Source organism: Miniopterus natalensis, chromosome 2 (assembly GCF_054644295.1).
Source record: "Miniopterus natalensis isolate mMinNat1 chromosome 2, mMinNat1.hap1, whole genome shotgun sequence".
Lineage (NCBI taxonomy): Eukaryota > Metazoa > Chordata > Mammalia > Chiroptera > Miniopteridae > Miniopterus > Miniopterus natalensis.
In genome coordinates this window covers 18,497,616-18,523,054 of record NC_142082.1, presented here as the reverse complement: position 1 = coordinate 18,523,054, position 25,439 = coordinate 18,497,616, and the positions used below count along the sequence as shown (strand labels likewise).

Below are 25,439 nucleotides of genomic sequence, written 5' to 3'. Positions count from 1 at the left end.
TTGATGCATGAAGCATTTGGAAATTGGGATTTTGAGACTGTAGTGAACTACTGATGCCCAACTTAGGCTCCCAGGAGCGCTTAGGGTGCCCTGAATGAGACTGGCGCGCTCAGCTGCGCACCCCATGCCCTGCTGCCTATCGCCTGCTCAGGGACGGGGGCACGCTTTAGAAAGAACGAAGCGGCGGCGAAGAAAAAAAATCAAATATTGTTAAATAAAAATCTAAAAAAACAACCATTCTCCTTTCTAATTATGTCATATCATGCATGGAATATTCGCTTTAATTTTCAAGTCCGTTTGCTTCATTTCCCTGAACCATAAGAACTTTGCACGGTGTCCGCCCAGCACGTTTTCTGTCTAAATATGCCAGTGTGTGTGTCTTTTCGCTCCCCTTTATTTTTTTTGCTCTTTTGTCTGTTCAACTCCCAGGAGAGCTTTTAGCTTAAAGCTCCCGAAATCCCACAGCAACTTTAGCTAAACCATGGAGCAGAGGCTCCTGTTGTTTTCTTCGGTTTATTTGGTTGTTTTAAATACCTCTTCTTCTCAGTGAATAAACCAGAGCTCCAAGGACAGTCTCCTAGCTTCCCAGAGAAAAGCCACAACTGTGTAATGCTCAGCTCAGTCCCGTGTTTATAAACTTGCAATTCTACTAAGCGCCCCTTGTATTTCTGTGTCACCGCCGCCTCCGCCAACACTGCCTCAATAGCTGCACTACTGGCCTCTCAGAGCATCTTTAATAGTGACTGGAAGGTTTAGGAAGCCTCCCGATGACAGTAGGGTCCTATTCCTCACAATTATATTCTAAGAATATGGCCGAAGTGCTAGAAAACATGCAAAAAATAAAACCACAGTGACTCTGGATTCTAGACACCTCACTGTGAAGAAAGGCTAACAGGCCGCAGTGGCTTCATCGCCTCTTACATCGCGTCTGCACAGCGCCCAAAACATAGTAAACGCTCCCCGAGGGTTCCGTAAGCAAATGACGAAGGAGCACTTGCAAACACCACTGAAAGGCTCACCTCCTTCCCTGGGCATGCACGCACATGACCTTGCTCGTTAAAGTTCAGATGGATCCATGAGCCATGTGCATCTCAGAGTGCCCCAGGGGACTGACTGAGGACAGAGTGCCACCGACATAATCGGAGGCCACCAAAAGCAAGAACACAGTCCCAATCCCACCCAGGCTGCCTAGCAAGAGCTTAGTGTCAACAAGAAAGTAGACGAGAGACAATATACTCCTCCAACTTATTTCCTTCACACTTTCTTCACCATCTTTATCATTTGGGTCCAGACGGCAAGAATGCCAGACACAGGCTTTTACTTCAGGCTGGACTCCATCCTGGTCCCAGGCGTCTGTCTTACCTCGGCAGCAGGGACTCCCTCGGGTGGACGGCAGTGCAGCACGATCATGCCTTCGATGGGAACCTCCCTTCCCTGCGGGTCTTGTTCGAAATTCTTCCGTAAATCTGCAAAGAAGTGGGAGATATATGACACTTGGCTCAAGGGCCGGAATTATTCACATTTGCTCCAAATACAATAAAATAGGCAGCTTACTGTCAAGACCTAGATACGCACAGAAAGTCATTGTTTCAGGAGTTCAAGAATGAGAGATTCATTTTCCCCAAATATGCACCAGCGCATTTGAAATAAACCTTGACAAAACTGTGCTTAATGCTCTATATTGATGAGAGGGTAAAAGATTTACTGGGGAGCCGGAAAAAACAAAACTCATCATTTCATGAGTCTTTGCCAGCATTATCTGCTTAGCAACAGATGAAACACTTGGCCTAATAAATTGCCATCCACAGCTATTATGCAGCTGAGATGCATGTGAGACATTTTTTTTTTTATTAACGAAAGAATACATTATTAATCTGTAACCTCTGCCATTCCCTTAACCCTCTAGGGGGCTCTAGAAGATGATAATAGAGTGGCATTACCTATTAGTCTTTTATTTGTAACCAGGGAGAAGGGGCCACATTGAACCACAGCAAAATCTATAATCTAGCCAACCAAACACATAATTAAAAAACGCAGTGCCCTCTGTTCAAACACGAATGCTGGGTATCTGTGTAGTGCCCTTCACGGAGGGCTCCAGGCACTTTGCAAACAAGCTGCACTGTTAACCTTTTTACACATGGAAGGGAGATGCCTGGAGAGGTTAATTGGCTGGCCAGTGGTCACAGAGCATCTCTGCCAGTGACAGGGGAAATTCACCGAGCTTCGGGACAGCTAGGCCTGGCCTCGCACCAGCAAAGCTTTCTCGGGAAAGGGACGCGTGGGCAGTTCAGAAAGAGCTTCATTTGCATGGCTTTCCACTTGAGCAGGTGCTTCATTAACAACAGGGGGACCTGACCTTTGCTTCCTTGGAGGTGTCATAATGACACTTTAATAATTTTACAGCACCAGCTAAATTCTTGCAGTCACTCCAAAGCCTGGGACAGGAGTGCGCAGGCAGTTTTACAAGCGCCCTCTCCATGCAAATGACTCCCCCTCCCGCCCCGACAACGCATTTTTCTTCAATCGAGTATCTCAAATTACAGGCTGTGGATTTATTGATTTAATTTTCTTCGGTGCTTACAATAACATGAAATATGTTCCCTGTAAAGAGCAGAGCTCCAGAATCAGTTACATCTTTATAAATTTCATAAATACATTAAACTTGCTTTTAGCAAGTCAAAAGCACTCGCTGTACAACAAGCACAGCAATCCTTGTGCTCACTTGCTTTGGAATTTTACTCTTAATGTTCTCCCTCCCAGAGGCAGCCGATGTCTTCTGTCAGTGGTGCTATATATTCAGAGATCTGCACAAGTATATACGAGGCAAAAGATCCTAAAAAGACTTGCGGTGCAGACAGATGGCAGGGACCATCCTCCTATTTCTCTGTTGCCCCCCAAATGGTAAAGCGAGTGTACTGTTGGAGATCCGCATATTGTTACAGCCTTTATGATTCAGAATTTCTGACTCCAAGAGTGAGGAAGGTCACATAACTATGACAAAACTGTGAATGAAGGGGCTGTTGAGTAACGCTGGGATAAAAATAATCTCACGTTTCCTCCACAATCTTACCACAAATTCTCCTTTGCTCTCCCTACAAAAGATCTTTGAGTCAAAAACCCCTCTTCTACGTGACTTGCTTATTTATCAGAACCATACAGAAATTAGTCTGTCATAGGGAGTGAGTGACTTACATGTGACATCCGTTTGCTAATGGAAAAAGTAGTGGTTTTTTTGTGTGGTAAATTTTGTTTGGTGTGTTTGCCATTTTTTTTTCTTTTCCATGTTTACTTTGTTTTTTAAAGGAAGTCTCACTCAGTGATGCTAAATAAAAATTGCAGGTTGACAACACCAAAGTGTGTAATAAACCAGATGAAGGATAGAAAAACAACCGTTCGATAAATAGATAACTAAATATGTATATAAAAAAGGAAAACCCTGTATTGACAATGGGCTATAGGAAAGGGTATTATCTATCCACAAGAGACTGAGAACTTCTAGAAGCTCTCATACAGCCAAGATCAGTTTGAAGAAAGGACCCATCCAATCTCTTACTCTTCCCAACTGACTTTTGCAATCACTGGAAGAGTTCTAACAAGAAGCATATTAGCACCTCTCGGTGGGAAGACACAAATATTAAAGGCAATGGAGAAGGGGCTTAGGGAACAACAGGGGTGTCATATATCTGGATCCAACTCCTAACAGGCAGCCATTCATGCACCAGATACCACACCAAGTGAAAAACTCAAGTATTACCAGGACCTAGCCTGCACCTAACGCTGGTGGCAGGGATCCTGCTGTTCCTGACTTCCAAAGAGGGCAAACATACCATACAAATTTGAGCTAGCTACTGAATCTAATGAAAATTATGGAAATACATTCTTAGACTCAGAGATAAATGCTTCCAGCTCTACCTCTGATTCCCACCAGAGGTCACCCAACCTAATTGGTTTCTGAATTGTCAAACTAAATACATTTATCACCTATGTTAGTTCCAAGGCTTGAGAGATTCAGATGGGAACCTATGCAACTTCTCATAGTAGGGAAAACATCCCCAGCCACATAAAAAGAATTATAATACAAACGAAGGAGACAAACCATAGAACTGAAATTAAATGTCTTCCTCTTAGGATAAAAAACAAGAGGCATTTTTAGATAACTTGTAATTTAAGCTCTTTAAAGTCAAAAGGATATAGCAACTGAGAATCTAAAGTAGGAAGTTATAAATAGGAGAACATCTGATATCAAGGAAATTGCTACTATGCAGGAAAAGAAACAAATAACAAAAGTGCTGAATTGTAATATATCTGTCATAAAGATGGCAAATAGCATGCTGAATATTGCAGAAAACTGAGCCAATGAAACAAGAGACAGGTGTGTCAGTCAGGATCCAGGCTGTAAAACAATACACACCAGTTGTTTTAAAAGAAAAATATTAAGGTAAATAATTGTAGGAAAAAAAGGCAACAGGGGAACTGCTAGAAGCAGGTCCCACCCTAGAAAGAGGGATGGAGGAACAGAAAGGAGAGGTCGGGGTTGTAGAACTCTGAAGCTTAGGGAGAGATCAAATGTCCAAGGAGAGGCTACTGAGTGGTGCTAGTACCTCTGAAGTTATGGAGCTGAGACCCAAAGCCCTGATGAAGGATTGCCCACTAGACTGGTGCTGGCATCTCTAGGGGGTAAGATTAGGCTGGTTCTGGAAGCATATAAAAAAAAAAGCTGGAAATAAGAAGCAACTGCCACTTCCAAGGTAAAGAAACCCTGCTGAGATGATATCAAAGGGACAGGAAATGAACAGGAAGGAGCATCCTTTCTCCCTCTTCCACTGGCCAGCCCCTTCTGGGGTCCCTATTGGTAGGTGGATCTGGCAAGGGAGTCCCAGCCCCAAGCTTCACAAATTAGGGACCAGTGGTTTTACAGATGGGAAATAATAGCTTGGTAACCAACAAATCCCAGTTTAAGAAATGTCCTCCAGTAGAGCTCTTATCACTGGTTACTCCATATCTGTTTTTCTCACTAGCTCTAGTTCTATGAAGGTAGATTTATGTCTGAGATGTTCCCCACTATGTCTCCAGTGCCTACTGTATATCAGATACAGGACAGAACCTTAATAAATACACATTGAATAAGCAAGTTAAGAGAAAAATAATAACATGATAATGAATTTACCAGAAAAAATGAAAGAAATAACAAAAGATAATGCTGAGATAGAGAAATATAATACTAAATATAATAGGAATTTTAGGAGACAACAAGCTGAAAGAAATAATAATTGGTACAATAATAATTATTATTCTCTGAGCTAGAAAAAGACTTGTGTTTTCAAAAGAGTCACTGGATACATGGCAAAATAGTTTTAAAAAGAAAAAAGATACTAGATATATCATAGTTGAAATTTTGAATTTTAGCATCATTAAGAAAAATTTAAATAATATTTTATAAGTTTATTTGTAGGAAATAAACAGAAGTAACTAGCAATTTCATGGATAGGAATAATTAATGTTAAAATTTCTAAACTATCCAAAGCCATCTGTAGATTCAGTGCAATCTCTATCAAAACTCCAATTTTTCACAGAAATATTAAAACAAAATCCTAAAATTCACATGGAACCACAAAAGACCCTGAAGATCAAAAGCAATCGAGAAAGAAGAACAATGCTGAAGGCCTCACACTTCTTGATTTCAAACTTGACTACCAAGCTTACGAGGCCAAGAAAGTATGGTACTGGAATAGAAACATATATATAGGCCAATGAAGCAGAATTAGGAGTCCAGAAAGAAAGCATCAAATAAACGGTTAAGTAATATTTGACAAGGGGACCAAGTACATTAGATAAGGGAAAGGTTGATCTTCAATTAATGACACTGGAAAAGCTGGATATTCACATGCAAAAGAATGAATTGGACCCCTAGCTTATACCATTCACAAAAATTAACTCAAAATGAGTTAACTTAAATGTCAAGACCTAAAACAACAAAGCTCCTAGAACATAGGGAAAAATGCTCTTTGACACTGGTTTTGACAACAATTTTTTAGATATGACAGCAAAAGCACAAGGAACAAAAGTATAAATAAATAAATATCACTATATCAAAATAAGATGTTTCGGCACAGCGAAAGAAATGACCAAAAAGTGAAAAGGCAACCTACAAAATAGTATTTGCAACCATATGTCTGATAAAAGGTTAATATCCAAAATATAAAAGAAATTCGTTCAACTCAAAAGGAAAAATACAAACAATCCGATTGAAAAAAATAATAATAAGGCAAAGGACCTGAATAGACGTTTTGCCAAAGGCGGCATACGAATGACCAACAGGCAAGCACATGAAGATGTGCTCACCACTGGTACTCACCCGAGAAATGCAAATCCAACCCACGGTTAGGTGTCCCTGCACCCCTGTTAGAACGGCTGCTATCCAAAAGACAGGAGAAGTGCTCGTGAGGATGCGCAGGACAAAGGACTCACGCACTTTTGGTGGGAATATAAATTGGTGCAGCCACTATGAAAAACAGTAGGGCCCTGGCCGGTTTGGCTCAGTGGTTAGAGCATCTGCCTGTAGACTGAAGGGTCCTGGGTTCGATTCTGGCCAAGAGCACTTACCTAGGTTGCAGCCCCAGTCAGGGTAAGTGTGGGAGGCAACCTCTCTCACATCTCTCTCGCTCCCTCTCTTTCTTTCTCTCTCTCTCCCCCCCACTCGCTGAAAAGCAATGGAAAAATATCCTAAAGTGAGGATTAAAAAAAGAAATAGAAAAATAGTATAGAGTTTCCTTAAAAATTTTAAATAGAACCACCATATGATCCAGCGATCCCATTTCCAGATACGTACCTGAAGGAAACGAAATCACTATCTGAAAGAGATACCCGCACAGCTATGCGGCAGCATTACTCACAAGGACATGGGAACAACCTAAGTGTTCACAGATGGATGAAAACATCACACACACACACACACACACACACACACACACACAAATATTGTTCAGGGCCATTTGCCACAACATAGATGAAGCTTGAGGGCAATATGCTAGGTGAAATGGCAGAGAAAGGCAAATACTATATGATCTCACATATGTGTGGAATCTAAAAAAGCCAAATTACTAGAAACTAGGAGTAAGCTGGTGGCCACTGGGGGCTAGGAGGGGAGGGAAATGGGAGATGTTGGTCAAAGGGTAAAACTTCCAGTTATAAGATGAGTAAGTTCTGGGGACCTAACATACAGCTTGGTGACTACAGTTAACAGTACTGTATTAAATATTTGAAAGTTACTAGGAGAGTAAATTTAATTTAATCTTGTTTTTTAATTTTACTTCTCACCTAAGGATAAGTTTTTATTGATTTTAGAGAGAGGAAGGAAAGGCGGGAGGGAGAAAGAGAGAAACATCAATGGGAGAGATGCATCCAGAGGTTGCCTCCCTTAAGTGCCCCAACTGGGGATGAATCCTGCAACCTAGGTATGTGCCCTGACCAGGCATTGAATCCACAACCTTTTTTGGTGTCTGGGACGGCGTTCCAACCAACCAAGCTACCAGGCCAGGGCTGAGAGAGTAAATTTTAAATATTCTCACTAAAAAAAAAAAAAAAAAAAAGCAAGTATGTGCTGTAATAGATATGCTAACTAACCTTACTGTGGTAATCATCTCACAATACAAACATGTATCAAATCACCATACTGTACACTTTAACGTTACACAATGCTTATTTGTTAAATATATCTCAGTAATTTTTCTAAAAAGAAGTAACTGACAATGAAAAAATAACCAGGCTATGGCTAAACTTTTCCCAATATTAGTGTCTATCAGAGTATAATTAATCAAGTCTGTTTTTGTTTTTTTAGGAAAATACATGAGTACTAATTTTCTATTCCCAAACAAGTTATTATTCATGAGAAACTGACAATAGTCTGACATGATTGAGCCAAGAGATTTTAATCAGCCTCATACCCTTCCTGAAAACATTACCTTTTAAAATAAAATAAATAATGAAAAGACACTCAAAATAATGAATTAAGTAACCGGAAGAATTGGAAGTTGTGGTTTTAAAAAATCTGGCAGTGGGCAATTAAAACCACTTAATTCTTAATCACAAATCTAAACACTTTTTATAATACATAAAATATTCATATAATTATCTAAAAACTCTGGAAAGAGAAATGCATAACATATCATAAACATGCATAATAACTAACTAACAATAAAAACATAAATTGCTATCATGTGATCCAGAAATACATGAGTCAGTACTGCAAGCACTGGAGAGGGAGAGGGCTGGAGCCTGAGTATCCCACTGAATTCTGGGCCTGGGACCTACTAACGCCTTGATAAGTATGCTTATCTCTCTTTCACTCAGTTTCCTCATCTATAAAATGAGAATAATAATTCCTTTCATAGTTTTTGTGAAAATGAAATGCTAATACATGTAAAATACTTTGAAGAGCACTGGAGCATACTACAAAACCACAGCAGCATTAAAATATCTGCTGGATCTTAGGATGGGGAAGGCCTTTCTAAACCTAAAACAGAAGGAAGAACAAACCCTTTCGAGGTAAAGATTGGGAGATATTATTTTGTCAAAATTAAAAACTGGCCCTGGCCAGCGTTCATCAGTAGTTAGAGCATTGGCCTGACGCAGAAGGGTTGTGGGTTGGATTCCCTTCCTGGTCAGGGCACAGGCGCGAGGCAACCAATCGATGTGTCTCTCACATAGATGTTTCCCTCCCCCTCCCCCTCCTTCCCTTCCATTCTCTCTAAAAATCAATGGGAAAAATATCCTCAGGTGAGGACTGACAAAATAAATCTTTTAAAAAATTAAAAATCGGTTTTATCTAAAACATTCTAAACAAAATCATAGGCAGAGGCCTTGTTATAGAAAGGGCACCTGTAAAGCAAAGTGCGAAGGATAAATACCCTAATATACAATGGCAAAGGGGCATAAAAACAGAGTTTATAAAAGAAACACAAATGCTAACAAAGATGTTTAGAAGGACCAATATAACTATTAAAGAAAAGTCAACTTAAAAAGCATCAATATGTCCCTTTACTCATCGAATCAGGATTTGTGTTCCCAGACTCAAAAGACCACTCACTATGTGATTCCATTAAACAAAAGGCCCAGGATAAGTGAATCCATACAGCCAGAAAGTAGATCAGCAGTGGCCCAGGGCTGCAGGAGGGTGCGGGGTAACAGGCAACATTGGAAACATTTTTATTTTTTGGTGTGATGCAAGTGTTCAAAAATTGACACTGGCAGTGGCTGCACAACTCTGATTTACTCTAAAAACTATTAAATTGTACACCGGAAATAGGTGAATTCATTACAGCTATTATGGATTATATCTCAATAAAGTTACTATTAAAAAAGTTCACTTATATTATTCAGTAATTTACTATTCTAAAATTTTCTAAGAAAATGATTAAACAGCTGCATCAAAAAATGTATAGTGATATTGCTCAAACCTTCATCTGTGATACTGAACAACTGCTAACAAGCTAAATATTTAATAATACTGGGATGGTCAATATCTTTTGATGCTTTCATATAACGGGATGCCACGCACAATTAAAGAGATACAAACTATCGATATGTACCACAATGACCAAGATGACTCTGCAGGGAACAATGCTGAGAGAAAAAAGGCAATCCCCCAAACTTACATAATGTACCATTCAATTTTCATATAACATTATTTGGTGACAATGACACAGAAATGAAGAACAGATGAATGGTACTGGGGGTTAGGGACAGGGGAAGGTGGGAGGGAAGTGGATGTGCCCCTAAATGGACAACATGAGGGATTCTTTGAAATGATGTAAATGTTCTACATCTTGACTGTGTCTATGTTAATACCCCAGCTAGAATATTATATTACTACAGTTTTACAATATATTACCATTAGGGGGAACTGGCTAAGGGTACACAGAATCTCTTTTTATTATTACTTACAACTGAATGTGTCTATAATTATCTCAAAACTAAAAAAATAATTAAAAAAGAATATTTAAAATTTTGCAAGTGAATGTTTGCATAAATTGCCAACTAAGATAAGTTTGTAGTGAATGATCTGTATCTTTAATATATTTTTAGTAAGAACTGTCTTTCTTCAAATGTAGCAATTATATTTTTATAGACTATAACTACTTCCAAATAAAAGTAGGTACATCTGCATTAAAAACTTATTTCTGCAGGTAGCCATTCTCTTAATTTACCTTCAGGTTTTCAGTAAATGTGCAAGAGCCTACTGCATTCGCTCACTCACGCTGCCAGGCAGTGGGGGTGCATTACTGAACTTGACATAGACCATTCCAGCCCTCCCACAGCATATGTTTCAGCAGGGAGCACAGACATTAAACAAGTAATTATGAGGTATACAGATGAGCTAGCAGACAGAGAGGTAGAAAGTTCTGTAAAAATGTATCACAGTGGGACCTACCTTAACCTTTCCAGGAAAGTTTCTCAGAGAAAGTAGTAAGTAAGCAGAGGCAGAGCAGCGCACAGGCCTGCATAATACACACCATATCGCATTTACTGTTTCCATCAGACTTTTACTGGCTTAATTTTTTTTTTTTTAACATCTATATGCTCTCTAGTTCCTTTCTTGGAAATCTCTGCAAAATGCTTGCCTCGCTACCTCTCTTTCCCTAAGCTACCACACCACATAAGGACACTCTTCTATTAGACTTGGCCTTTATTCATACATAGGGAGAAGGTGGGATATAAATAGATTCCCACCTTGTAATCACACTTATAATCATGCTCACATGGTCTATGGGAGGGAGGAAAAGAATAATTGTCACAGTGTTTGGTACAAGGGAATTGAACTGAACTGCACACATACACATCAAGATTGATGACTTAAAGATTTTAAAATAGCCACTGGTATGGGATTACCATGTATGTTATAGAGAAGCCCTAAAGAGAAATCACTCAACATTTCAAAGACCTGCTATTGGATGATTACAGGCATATAAATTATCTTTTTCATTTCTTTTTGCAGTTTCCAAAATTTCTGGGATGAACGTGAATTACTTTAATGACCAAAAAAAACAAAACAATGCCCAAAAAACTTCTCTTTCCTATTAGTCATCCAGATCCTCTTAATTAAACCAAAATGAATCAGAAGGGAGGGAAGAAACACATCGTGTTTCTTTCTTATTTGTGTATTTGTTTGTAATTTATCATTATTACTGAAAGTATTACAGATGTCCCCCTTTTTCCTCCCATTGACCCTCCATCCCCCCATGGCCTATGGCACTATTGTCTGTGTCCCCGGGTTATGCATAGATGCATATAAGTTCTTTGGTTAATCCCTTCCTACACCTCTTTGCCCTTCCCTCTGAGATTCCTCAGTCTGTTCCACGCTTCCATGTCTCTGGCTCTATTTTGTTTGTCAGTTTATTTTGTTCATTAGATTCCACATATAAGTGAGATCATGTGGTACTTGTCTTTCTCTGACTGGCTTATTTCACTTAGCATAATACTCTCCAGGTCCCTCTGTCTCAAAGGGTAAGAGAGCCTTCTTTTTCACAGCTGCATAGTATTCCACGGGGTAGATGTCCCACAGCTTTTTATTGTACAAGTTTCACCACCACGCTGTCTATTAAAGAAGGAAGCAAGAGGCACTACATTTTAAAATCTTTAGTGAATTCTAAAAAGGTTCTTCTTTAATTTGATTTTCATTATGGGAATCTGTGCACAAGGACAGAATTCGTCATGTCTTTTGCCCATTGCCTTGTCTCTAGTACCTGGAAGTGTATATAGAGGCCACTTATTAGTAGATATTGACTGAATGAATAACTGAGCTTCCATTTTAATTCATCTGAATGTTTATTATAAACCCATATATATAACTAAGCCTCCAATGGTGAAGATGACTAGGAAAAGGAAACAGATGGATAGATAAATGCACCACAATGATGTTAAAGTAACATTTATTCGTTTTCACTTCCTTGTGTGTGTTCAAATGACATTAACAAAAACATCAGCCCTGGACAATCTGGAGCATCATCCTGACTACTGTTCTTTCTTCATCTCGCTGCCCTATCCAGCTCTGCAGTAGAACGCCAAGAAGGCCAAAAATAACTGGGAACAAAAATAGCAGAAGGCACAAGGAGGGAAAGGTGATGAGGCCGGGTGCTGACTAACTTGTAAATCATGTAATCAAGAGGATCATTCAGAGTCAGCAGTACCTGCCAATAAGTCGTGCATTTGGGGCTGGAACATGGGAAGCAGTCGCCTCCCTTTCCTCACCCCACGCCCTATTTGGCCTTTTTCTCATTTTCCTTTCATGCTACCATGTTAGGAAAGTCATTGTAGCACAAGAAAATCAATAAAAATTCAATTGAGAATAATAGTTCTTTGCAGCTCAGCAACACGAGGGAGTTATCAGCTCATTCAATGTTCTGGCAGTTAATGCAATGAAATAAAAATAATTTACTCACTCAAACCAAATCAGCCTGTGAAAAATCATAGTCATTAAAAAACACAAGCAAAAAAACCCAGGCATGGCCATAGTCATTTAAGATTGTAGGAGGATGGCACAATGTCCTATTAGTGTCCAGTGACAATGGTATTCAAATCAGCTTTGCATCTTCTCCACCCATATTTTTCTAAAGAAACAACAGACCACATTTGTCATACATAAAAGGAATTTGTAACTCAGCCAAATATAGATCAATTGTCATGAAAGGGCTGGTTCAAATGCAGAACAGATGGATGCCAGCAAAATGGAAGTCAAGGCCTGGTGCTCCCATTCGGTTCTGCCTCACTCTCCAGCCCTAGATGGTTATGGCCTGAGAAGCCAGCTACTAACTCCAGTTCCCAAAAGAAGCGTATATAAGGCTTCCTGTCAGGTCAGTCCTTTCCTAGGTGACAGTGTTCTCATATTTGGCACATTATATAGGCATCTCTTGCCAGCCTGGCTTAAACTCTCTGCCTGGCTTAGATCTATGAATTCTGCAAGCTTCTTAACCCACTGATCCATAGTAATACTATGCTGCTTCTATCTTTCATTTTGTGTCTTTGCTGTGGAACTTACAGTTCTGATCTCGCCGGTCTCCTTAAAAGAAACTGGCACTAAAGCACGATTCCATGTGTAGATTCCCATATGCCTGGGGCGTACAGGTGACATCTGTTTACTCCTAAGATTTAAGATTTCTGAATATTGCAGACTTAACTGCTGCTGAGTAAATCTTGCTGCAATAGTGAAGATGGGAGACCTCTGGGCACAGCTGAATTGCATGGGCCTCTCCATGTTTCCCCTGACTTTGCCTTGGTACCAGGTAATGAGCAGGATCTGGGAAAATAAGGAGTTGGGCTGATGCCAGTGGTCCTGTCTTGCAGAGGCTCCTGAAGGCTGTTTTGCAGGGTCCTAGAATAACTTTGGAGCATTGTCAGATCCCCTGCGCTCTGCAATTCCTCTGCAGCTATCAATCAATCGTTTTATAACTACCATTGTGTGCCATTAGCCCTTCCACAACAAGCAGCATGGTTCGTCAGGCAACAGGGGTGTTGCGAAGGGAGTATCCAGAGCAGGGACACACCATGGTGGGCAGGAACAGCTGCACTTTTACAGAACGCTTGAGCACTAAGTTGACCTGCTCTCTGATGAACCATTCCCTCAATACATCCCACTCTATTGGGCTTCTTTTGTTTACAAGGACACGCAAAAAAAAATCATTCAGATCCCCCAAACTGAGGACTTATTAAATATTGGGAAGACAAGAACCTGAATTTTGAGTGAAGGACAGATTGGAAACCAAGAAAGACCACAGACCAGGCTTGAAAGAGAGAGTAAGGATCACAAAACAAGCAGGTCTTAGAGAGACTGTACCATGGCCAGGCAAGGGGATTAAGAGACCCAATGCAATTCCATTGACTGGGTGATTTCATAGTCTTTTTAGCAAAGATGCTGCTTCTCTCGCTTCTGTCCCTGCTAGACAAGTATCTCTCCCTCTATTCTGTCTTAAAGGCTCTGCTTTTACTCATGGCTTCTGATAGTGCAGGGTCACTGTGCCTGCTTCATCATCTGTCTTTTTTCATCTGTTGCCACTATCAATGGCTGATTCTCTTTCAGGATCAAGTCGTAGTCAGAGGGGCAAGAATCCACAAGCACATAATCACTCTATTATCCTTGAGCCTCTTCACATGCAGCGACCCTGCCTAGGTGTACATTCTTGGACAGATGAACATGACAGTGGGCATCTGTGACACACGGCATGGCCGCCTACGTCTCAGAAGCCACTCAGCACCACTTCTTCCAGCAGGGACCATGGGTGAGAACTCCATAAATGGAAACCATTCCTGGGGAAGGATTTGTGGGGTTTGTTTTGTTTCCAAGTTCCATAAAAGGCACTTTCTGTGCATTGATTATATTGATTTGGCTGTGTCGATACATTAAAGGGCAGCTGAAGTTTGACCTAAATAGCAGATCGCAATAATCTTCAATAGAGAACAGTTATTTGGTGGGGGGAAAAAACAGAAACTTTCCACTCCCTTTTTCTTAAGGTATTATATCAAATTAAAATAAAGCTAATAACTCACATTTTGTATCTTTACATCATTTTCCACTGAAAGGTATGGGGGCAGAATATCCATAGTTTCCACAGTCTATATGCTTGCCAGTACTATTGCTCTACTTACTGTGCTAATGGGAATATTGACTCTTGTTTGAATGCAGAAATAGCTACTGAAACAAAATGCTTTTGATGTAATTTTTTTTTTTAAAGTGCAATCCCAGAAACCACTGACTAGACCAGGCAGCTCAGTTGTCCAGAAGCATATGGAAAGATTACACTGCTCCACTTCCTACTGTCTGGATTCCTATCCATGATGTTGGTTAATCCCCACATCCCCTACAAGAGCACTGGAGTTTATGTGCAGCTCAGCATCCTGATGAACACAGGAATGCGAAAAGAATCTCATGGTTGGCGGGATAGAATGTCAAGAACACCACAGACATGAAGAATCATTCCTGACTTTCCTCAGTGCTCTTCCAACCTGCCACAGGAAATCAGAAGGATACAAACGAGCAAGGAGTTTAAAAGGAAATGACCTAAAAATAACCTTAAACTTTAACAAGCACCACCTCATTATAATTCAGCACTAGTACTGCAGAGAGATGGGGGTGGAGGGAGGGACAGTCAAACAGCAACCAGCAACAAGAAGACATATATTTTTTAACTACACTGTTAGCTTTTTTTGACAACCCACCCCTGCTCCAGGTCTCCCCAAAGCCAGAAAGATTGATCAGAACAAGATGCGGCCAAGTGTTTTAAGCATGTGCATCATGGCATATGCCACCTCCTCCTGCAAGCCTGCCTCCTGCTTGGCTGCACAGAGCAAGTGAGGGCAAGGCAGGTAAGCTGCATTTTGTCTGACCTTCAATCAGCCTTGCCAGAAGGATCTAAGAGATCACTTCAGCCAGAAGGTGTTCACCTTTTTCATAGCAAATCCATACTGTATATTAAATCTTATAAAGGGATGTAACAAATAATGCAGATTAAACTAAAGCTGACAGGAAAGACCTGACCATTCAGAGGTCTGGGGGATGCTTTTCAGGAAGAGGGTGGATGGCAAGAGGCTCTGAAGGAGGGACTATTATGGGTTCCTGAGGAAGGAGAGTCATCGAGGCTGGACAATGAAGGGGGTCATTGCAGTGTAGGGAAGGTAAGAGGGGGCTGGGTAATTCTTATGGGGCCAATACCAAGAAGTCTGGGCAGCCAGTGGGAGTAGTTCAGCCGAGACAATGGTGTGATCTGGTTTTTTTGTGTGTGTGGTTTTTTTTTTAATCTTTCAGGCCACTGTGTGGGGAATGGATTTTCAGAGGGCAAGAACAGAAGCAGCAAGATTATCACAGCAGAAATAAAACAATTGTTTGCACCAGATGGAGAGAAGTGGACAAATTCAGAATACGTTTTGGAGATAGAGTGGGCAGGACTTGATGCTGGGTAGGATGGGACCGAAGGAAACAGAATCATCTAGATGGTGGCACTAGGTCTTGTCATGAGCCTCTGAGGAGACATCACTGCCCTGCTTATGACACTTCAATGGCTGCAGACGACATAAACTCTTAGAGAAAGCACCCTTCACAACCCCACCAATCTACTTGACCCTGGCAGGCCCATCTCCTTGTTTTCCCATCTAGGTCCCTGTAGTTCCCAAAGTGTCGCACCTTCCTGTGCTTTTACTCAAGCTCTTTCCTTAACCTGAACATATTCTTTTTTTTTTTTTCTTTCTAATATATCTTTATTGGTTTCAGAGAGAGGAAAGGAGAGGGAGAGAGAGAGATAGAAACGTCAGAAAGATCAATGATGAGTCATTGATCGGCTGCCTCCCGCACGCCCCCTGCCAGGGGATCAAGCCCGAAACCCAGGCATGTGCCCTGACCGGGAATCGAACCTCAATCTCCCGGATCATGATCGATGCTCAACCGCTGAGCCACACGAGCTGGGCCTGAAAATATCCTTCCTTAGGAATTAGCTCAGGAAGTGCATCTCAGACTTCAAGGATAAGTAAACTATCCCTCTTGTGGGCTCTTAAAACACATCGTGCTTACCACTAACCATGCTCAACTGAAAAGACTCGTTCATAAGTATATCCCCTCACTAGGCTGCAAACTCATCAATGTGAGGGCGGAATTTTACTGTTGTGCTACCTAGAACATGGTAGATAACTAACTATTCGTGGATGGCTGACACTTCCACGTCTTAGCACCCCTGTACCACTTAACAAATCTCTAGAATGCACACTCTGGACCTTACTTACTCTGGTGGAGGGATGTTCAATAAACTAACTTAAAACTAATATCGCCAGGCTCAAGGCATCCTCAATGTTTACCAAAGATAAGTTTAGTTTTTGTTTTTCTGGCTTAAGGTTGGTTTGCATAACCTGTCTGAAGGCTCCTTTCGTGGAGAAAATGAGAGCTGAATTGAAGTAAAACCTATATCTTCTTCCCTGATAAACTTTCACTGAGATTTTTTATAGAAATGGCCATTTTCCAGGAACTTTAAGGTTTATTTCACCACATGAATGACAGGCTGAATTTAGTTGTAATTTCCTAAAAAGGTTGTGGCCATATTTCTGCAAATTCTTCTTGGTAGAATCATGGTTGGCAATAAATAACATGAAGGGAGATTATTTGGCGAAATTCTTTTCATGGCCCACAGTAGGATAGATCATAAAGCAATGTGATTCTACCTGGTAGTTCCCATCTTTAAGGTTGATGTCCTCAATTGTGCACACGGTAAGCAAAGGTAGCACAATTTATATCAATTCCAAACAGATCATTCTACTCTCTTCATAGAATCACGATTGTTTATAGTTCACTGTTTCTCACACTTTCTACTCAAGTGCCCATCCTGGCAGAGCCGAATAAATTCACATCCTCAAGACATTTATGGGTGGAGCCTAAAAAGACGTGGCGTGCACAAAATAAATGGCTTCGAAGTTTCAAGCTGCGTCTTCCCAATTCAAGAGAAGTTTGCTTTCCACTCCAACTGCACTCATGTTTATGTTTTACGGACTTAAAGGAGACTATAATTGATGCTGCAGAATGATGTACCATGTCTATCTTGTGGCTTCTTATATCCCCAGAACGCCCAGCAGTGTTCCCCACGAGGCTGGCATTTTGAGAGATGTGTGCAGTTAAAAATGGCCTATTATGTAAAATGGTTCTCAATTTAGGTTTTTTTAACATTTTCCTACGGTTAAATATACAGTAGATATTTTGGAAGGGATATCTACAGTCTTCTCAGTTCACCACATCAGGAGACATATACTGTGGATTTGTCCCATTGCTGATTATATCAATTCCAATCATTTAATTAAGGTGGTATATGGCAGGATTTTCTACTGCAGTGTCACTAATTCCCCCTTTGTAATTACCAAGTATCTTGTGGGGAGATAATTTGAGATTACGCAAACATCCTGTTACTCCTAAAACTTTCACCCACTGGGTTTAGCATCCATAATGCTTGTTTGAATCAATTAATATTATGATAGAGGTTAAATCTCGATTTTACATTTCCTTCACTCCTTCTACATTTATTAGTGTGTTTTTTAAAAATATATCTTTATTGATTTCAGAGGGAGGAAAGGAGAGAGAGAGAGAGAGGTAGAAACATCAATGATGAGAGGGTCATTGATCGAGCCCACAACCCGGGCATGTGCTCTGACCGGGAATCGAACCCCGATCACCTGGATCCTAGGTCAACGCTCAACCGCTGAGCCACGCCCGGCCAGGCTTTATTAGTTTTTATTCTACTATAAGGAAGAGCTCTCCCTTTTTCTGCATGTATTTATTTACATATTACTTATTCATTAATTTAAAATATATAGATTCATAGATTCTTTATCCCACTCCTTCCCTTGCCACCCCAATTAACTTTATTAGGCAATTCATGAATTGGGCAGCATCCCATCTAGCAACTATAAGGGCACTCCCAGATTCATGGATTCTTATTTAATTAGTTATAATACCTCACTATCACTTATTTTGATGCTCAAATTGTCCCAATTTGGCCAGTGGGAGTCCCTTCTAGATGGCTGCTGTTTCCTTTTTACATGTTCAAACTGGGAGACATTATGAGAAATGACTGACATTTACACTTCAAAAACTCAGTGCAATGAAGGACAAAGGAGGGCAGGAACTGTTTGGATTAAAGGAGGCTACAGAAACCTCTCAACTGGATGTAAGCCAGGCTCTACGATTTTTGTTATTGTTATAAAGGACATTACTGAACAATCGATGAAATGTGCATAAGGTCTCTAGGTTACATAATAGTATTAATGTTAATTTCTTGATAGTCATACTACAGTTATGTCAAAAAAAATCTTTGTTTTTTAAAAAATATACCCAATGAAGTATTTAGGGGAAAGGGAATATCATGTCTGCAATTTAATCTTAAATCAAAAAAGAAATTACAGTTGTCTATACTCAAATACATATGTAGAAAAACAGAGAAAGAGAGACAATGACAAAGCAAATGTAGTAAAATGTTAACATTTGAAGAATATTAGTCAAGGGCTTCCGGGAATTCTTTGTGTTATATTGCAATTTTTCTCAAAGTATGAAATTATGTCAAAATCAAAATATTAAAAAGACAAATGCACTAGTCCATACCTGGCCTACTCATCTAATGCAGCAATTCCTTCTAAGGTATCACCAACCAGACATCCATCCATACCTTGCCTCTGTACAGTTCCCAGGAGAATGTGGCCACAGGGAGTATGTTCCATCACTGGGCATTTCTAGTGGCCAGCTTAACCCCAAATATGCCATCTTAGAACTTAGCTCCTGGGATGCTGCCTCTGATTTTGAAGCAAAACTGGATAATCCTGTCTGCAGCTCTACGTGGAGTCAGTGTGAATGTGTCCCTAGCCTTTCATGACATAAATGAAATGATTTACTGAACAATCACCATTACTGCCACTCACATCCAGTTCCACAGACATGGGACCAGTGTGGTTGCACAGGCCCCATTCTTGATATAATGACTTGATGTTGATGGCTTGAAACTCTTAATGATTTCTGAACAAGGGCCCCCACATTTTTATTTTGCACTTGGTACCACAAATTATGTACCCAGTTCTGTTGCAACACATCTATGTGGCACGTTTGTATAAACTGGACACCTGCAAGCTCAAGGTTTGGCTAGAAAACGGCACCTATGTGCCAAGAAAAACTAGCTCCCTCCTCCGGGTGCTTGCAGCCACATTCTAGGGTGCACACCCCGGCTGGTGGACAGCAGGCAGCATGTCGAACCCCACTCCCTTCCTTGGCGAGGGGCTCCTCCACAGCGCACAGTTCACGGGCGGCCCGGACTCGCACATCCTTCAATAATACACACACACAGCAGTTTCAGTCTAAAGGCAAGGGCGGGCTTTCGGTGGAGTAGAACAATATTTTCTCTTGACTTTGGCACATTCTTCCATGGGGAAGGAAGGAAGGTTTCAAGCTTTTGTGCAATGTCTACCAAGTGCTCAGAATTGGTCTTAACATATTTTGCACAACCCGTGGTTGAATTCCACGTCACGAAAAGAAGGAAGGGGACAGTGCAGGTAGAGCAGGTAACCTGGAGTTGTTTCAGAGCCGGATACTGCACATCGCAGACTTGTACGGTTGTAATGATTCGCCCACTCCCAACTCCCTTCGACCTCTTTTTCGTTGCAGTAAAGACTAGGCGTAGTGCACAAGCTAGGCAGGACCAAGATTATCCTTATAATAATGTTCTTCTGAGCCAGGGATTCACTAAGAAGCCAGATGGCATGTTAGTCCTGTGATTTAGGCACAATCATGACACACAGCAAGCAAATGCCCTTTGACGGAACCATAGCTGGTATCGACAGGGCTCCTTTTCAGACCAAACAAACATTTATAACACAAAGCTGATATATAAGGCTCTGCCCTAGGTTCAGAGGCCAAGACAATGAGGGCAATGCAGCTGAATCTTAAAGCAGGCTATAAGCTAATAAAAATAAATACAAAAATAACTTCAAAATAACTGTGATTCTGGGAAAACTCTAAGTAGCACGGGAGAAGTACTAAGTAAATGCTATGAGAACTCCGAGGTGGGCGTTTAGATTTTATCCAATTTGAAGCAGGAGATGCTAGATGGTTATCTTACTTAGTGGCTCAGTTGGTATGTCAGGCTGCTGAGGTCAATTCGTATTAAGGTATTTGCTAAACTAGGTTCAGTAAAGGAGGTGGCCTGCAAGATGAGCCTTGATGTAGGGATTAGCTGGGGAGACAGAGGAGTGAGAGATGGGGCTGAGAATAGACTCCAGGAAGGAGAAAGAATATGACTGTGTCCGGAAGGGGGAAAGCAAGTCACATGTCCCAGAACCCGAGCTGTGCCAGCGCAACTGGCACTGGGCACCCTCATATGGATGTGATGGGTGACAAGGCTGGAAGAAGGGATCAAGGATGAATCTGAATACCAGACAGATGTGGCTGTACTGATGTGTTTTTATATTTAATTTTGCCAATAGAGGGGGGTCACTGACTGTTTTAGCAGCTGAAATTATGTATCAAAGTAATGAAGCAGAGATCCATATTTGAGATTTAATTGGATCTCTCTCTTGTATAGTTTTCAAAAAAGACATGACCCCCCCAAGAAAAGAACCACACGAATGAAAATACCATTTTTTGCCGTGTGACTGTAAAATGAGCCAGGGAGTTTGACAGCTCTTAAATGAGATTCTCCTTTAAGCGCTTCATTTATTCTTGACATAATTGCATAGATATTTTAGGAGTGTTTCAAATAAACAACATACTTAAATTATATTCAAGATGCATCATATATGTTTATTCTTGAAAAAAAATCAACAAAATAGTGGTTTCCTGCTGAGTTTTATTCCAAGCAGTCAACTTGCTATGTGACTATAACAGGCAAATGTTTTCCCTTACCCCCTTCAACCCCAACTCCCATACTGAAGGAAAGGCCCAAGCGTCAAGAAAGGACTGACCAACCAAGGGTTAATGAAACAGGAAAAACATTTTGTGAGCAGATGAAGAAGAGGGAGAAAAACAGGAAAGAAAAGCAATGGCTAAGCAGCCAAATGTTCACCCATGAAAATAGAAGGACGCATAATTGAATATTCCCAGTTTTGACAATGGTCCAGCAGCAGCAGTAACAGATGCCACAGCAGCCCGACTACCTCCAGCTGGATTGGAACAGACAAACGAGAGAAGGCCTGTGGGAGATGCTCCCTAGGGATGGACTGGTGCCAACTTGGTGGGGGTAAAATGTGGGTTGGCTTTACTTATTTATTTTCCCCTTTAGAAAAATCACTTTGGAAACCAGGCCTCAGCTTTTTCCAGTCCCAGGAAGTTGGATGGGCAGCCAACATCTCTGACACCGAGTGGAATTATTAAGGGATATACAAGTTTAAGATGACAGGAACATTGGCTACATCCTGTTTTATAGCCACTAAGGCAGCAAGCAATGTGTTGTGATTTTATATGTATGTAAAGCATATATAAATATATATGAATATATAATATATAAATATATAATACATAAACATATAAGTATAAATAAGTAATGTAACTACGCATACATATAAATACATATGGAGCCCTGGTCAAGTGTGGCTCAGTTGGCTGAGTGTGTCCTGTGTACCAAAAAGTCACAGGTTTCATTCCTGGTCAGGGTACATGCCCAGGTTTCGGATTCAGTCCCCAGTTGGGGTTCATACAGGAGGCAACCAATCTATGTTTCTCACCCACACTGATGTCTCTCTCCCTCTCCCTTTCTCTCTCTAAAAAAAAAAAAAGCAATAAAAACATATTAAAAATATATAAAAATATACATGCAAAAACTTGACTGTGAGGAAGGATGCAATTTACTCAGAAACAGAGCAGGAAAGCAATCACTGCTTTTCTCAGGGAAACACACAAATGCCCATGACCTCTCCTTTCTATTATGGTTCTCAAACACTCATTGCACAGAAAAAAATTAGCATGGCTCTGGAGTAAGAGCACTCAGGGAGGGGTAAAGGAGGTAAGGTCTGTTTCCTTGTCTGCCCTCTGCAGCTTGGCCTCTAGCAAGTCACCTAACCTTCCTGAACATCACTCTCCCAGTCATTAAGTGATACAGTTGGATGAATGGGTTAAATCAACATTTCTCAAATAGTGCTTCCTAAAGGTTTTCTAAGAGTCTTGCTACTCAAAGAATGGTTAACAGACCAACTGGCAGAGTCAGCATCATCCTGGAACTCTCAGAAATAATAGAATCTCCAACTTTGGACTGGACTTACTGCATCATTTTAATTGAATCATCTGTATTTTAAGAGGATTGCAGTTTGTCTGTATGCATGTTAAACTCTGAGAGACACTGTTCCTGGATAAGACAACCCAAAGTTATGTGATCATAAAATCACGTGGATAACGTCACACAACCGCAGCCTCCCTGGTTTTCCCTCCAGAGTTTGATCTAACAGGTGTGTGTGGGGGGGGGGGGGGGGGGCAGAAATCTGCATATCTAATTCGCCAGGTTGGTCCTTGTCAATGAAACTATGAGTTATATAAATAAGTAAAATAATTGTGTTTATATTGTTTCCCTTTAAAATCTAAGGATTTTTAATTGATATCATGCCACTGAGCTTCCTGGTGTTTCTGCAGAGATTAGCTAACTTGATCATGTCCAGACACTACAGCCAACGCATCCCTCAGCAGAATGTCCCAGCTGCCATGAAGGTTGTGCTCACTGTGGTTTTGAAATTTTTAAATTCTTCATGGATCATTGGTTAAATGTAGGAAGCAATAGCAGCCCTGATGTTGAACCACAATAATTTAATGAATGATATAAAAATGATACTAATTTTAAGTCCCCTCAAGACAACGGTCATCAGATGCATAAGCTACATTCATCTATCAAAATTCTTATTTAGCCCATTAAAACGTCTTCAGTACTTTAAAAACTAATCTTAAAAAAACAGTAACACATAGTGACAATTATATCCAATTTGGTTTTTCATTTATTGATTTTTCATTTCATTTATCTGTGCTTGCAAACAATAGCCAGAAATATGTTATTTAAAAAAACATGAAAGTTATAAAAAAGTATGTGTTCTTTGTGTGCATTTTTTTCTTGCAAGCAAATCAAAAAAATTCCAAGCATGGTCCTTAAGGCAGGTTTTTTTCCCTCCATTTCTTGATGCCATTAAACATAGTTAAATTTCAATTTGCATTTTAATGTACGCTGGTCCCCAAGTCAGATGCAATATTTAATGACAAATCAAGTCATGACTTGCATCATTTTAAATAAATTAAAGAATTTGTCAGTAGTGACATAGAAATTAAAAATGTGTTGTAAATAGTATTAGAGATTACATTAATTACATAATATAGGCTTTAGTGATATTGCTTTTATAACTTAAAAGTCCTATCTTTACCATACTCATATGAACATATCATATACAAGAATGACAAAAATAATTTTTTAAACCCCTGAAGAGATTTATGAGATTATTAACCCAAGAGTATCAGGTGATTCTAAAAAAGTGGGAAGTGTGAAAAAAGTGTTTTCTATTTTTAACATTTTTAAAAATTCTCTCATACTTGGGAGAGCTGGATACCTAGGACTGGCCTAGACTGGATTCTTAGAGTCCACATAGCCATAATCTGCAGAAAAAATTACTACAGCACTAAAATTTTAATTCAGTTCAATCAATTTCAGTAAGTATTTACACACCTACTGGTGAATGATGCTGGTGCTTTCGAGGATTAGATAAGTCACAAAATAATAGCTAGTGATTGACAGGGGCTAACTCTATGTCAGGTAACATTTTAAACACTTATAGTTATCAATACTTCTAAGTCTTGCAATAATTCTATAAATAGGGACCCTTTTGTCACCAGAGATATTAAGACACAGAGAAATAAATAAATCATCCACCATCAAAAAACCAAGTAGTGGAACTAGAACCGGAACCCAACCAGAGTCTGGGTTCTTCACCACCTGGACACGTGTTAAACTGGAAACTGCACGAGCAAAGGCACATGTCAGCGAGGACAGCAAAGTGCACGCAATCGAAGATTATGGGAAATTAGTAAATGTGGGTCTGAACCATTCCTTTGCCAAACTTTGTAAGACAAGGGAAACCCCCTAGAGGTTTCTAGCAGGCATGTGACAATCAGAATTAAGTGAGCAAGTATGGAGGTGAGAGAGACAATGAAGTGGACAGATAAGAGAGATGCTACTTATAGTAATTTATAGAATATGTCATGTGGGCCCCAAAGAAGCAGAGGAAGACAAAGGAGGAATAGTGACCTTGAGAAGAAGGAATTCAAAGGAAGCCGTGTTGAAATCCTGTATGCTGCACTGCATCTCCTGTCTTCGGACAGAGCCCGATAACCTGCTCCCCCCTGAGTAGGGTCAAATGCCCTGGGGCTAGCCTGGATGAGGCCCTGCAGGGGGTCAGAGCTAGAAGAGTTAAAGGAGAGTAAAATCAAACATATTCCCTCTCTCAGCTGATCTGCAACTTCAAAGCCTTAAAGCATTTGTTGGCTAAGATGAACTAAATAAGTATGGGGAAATTGCTTCCTACTGTGCTTACGTTAAGAGCTCCGCTTGGCCTGCTGAGGCCCAGTTGACACCCAGGAGAGGGGCTCCCAAATCGCCAGCACAGTGAAGATGAAATGCGGATTCTGAGAGGAAGATTTCATTTCCCAAGAAGCATGAATGTCTCTGCAAATAGCAATTCACTCCTATTCTTAATCCCCAAACCATCGACAACTGCTATGAAGAATTCTTTGGGTCCTCAAATAAGTCCCCCTTGTCCGATATTCTTCATGACACTCTCCAAAGGCAGCATTTGAATAAAACGACAAAAAGCATCTCTGCTCTCTACCTCTCTGTTTCTTTCTTGAGGGGCTTTTACACTCCTGAGGACACAAAGGAGGTTTTATGGGGACCCACGGGGGTGGGCGAGATAAAGAC

The 25,439-nt window shown here is 40.5% G+C and overlaps 1 protein-coding gene across 8 annotated transcripts in view; it reads right to left on the bottom strand.

Annotated features, from left to right (window-relative positions):
* The window catches only part of UNC5D (unc-5 netrin receptor D), a 466,349-nt gene that overhangs the window by 178,388 nt on the left and 262,522 nt on the right, over window positions 1-25,439 (bottom strand). For all 8 annotated transcript variants that reach the window (XM_087814164.1, XM_087814166.1, XM_087814165.1 and 5 more), the window contains exon 4: window positions 1,363-1,466. In XM_087814164.1, the coding sequence (XP_087670290.1) occupies window positions 1,363-1,466 (104 nt within the window). The remainder of the gene's footprint in view (window positions 1-1,362; window positions 1,467-25,439) is intronic.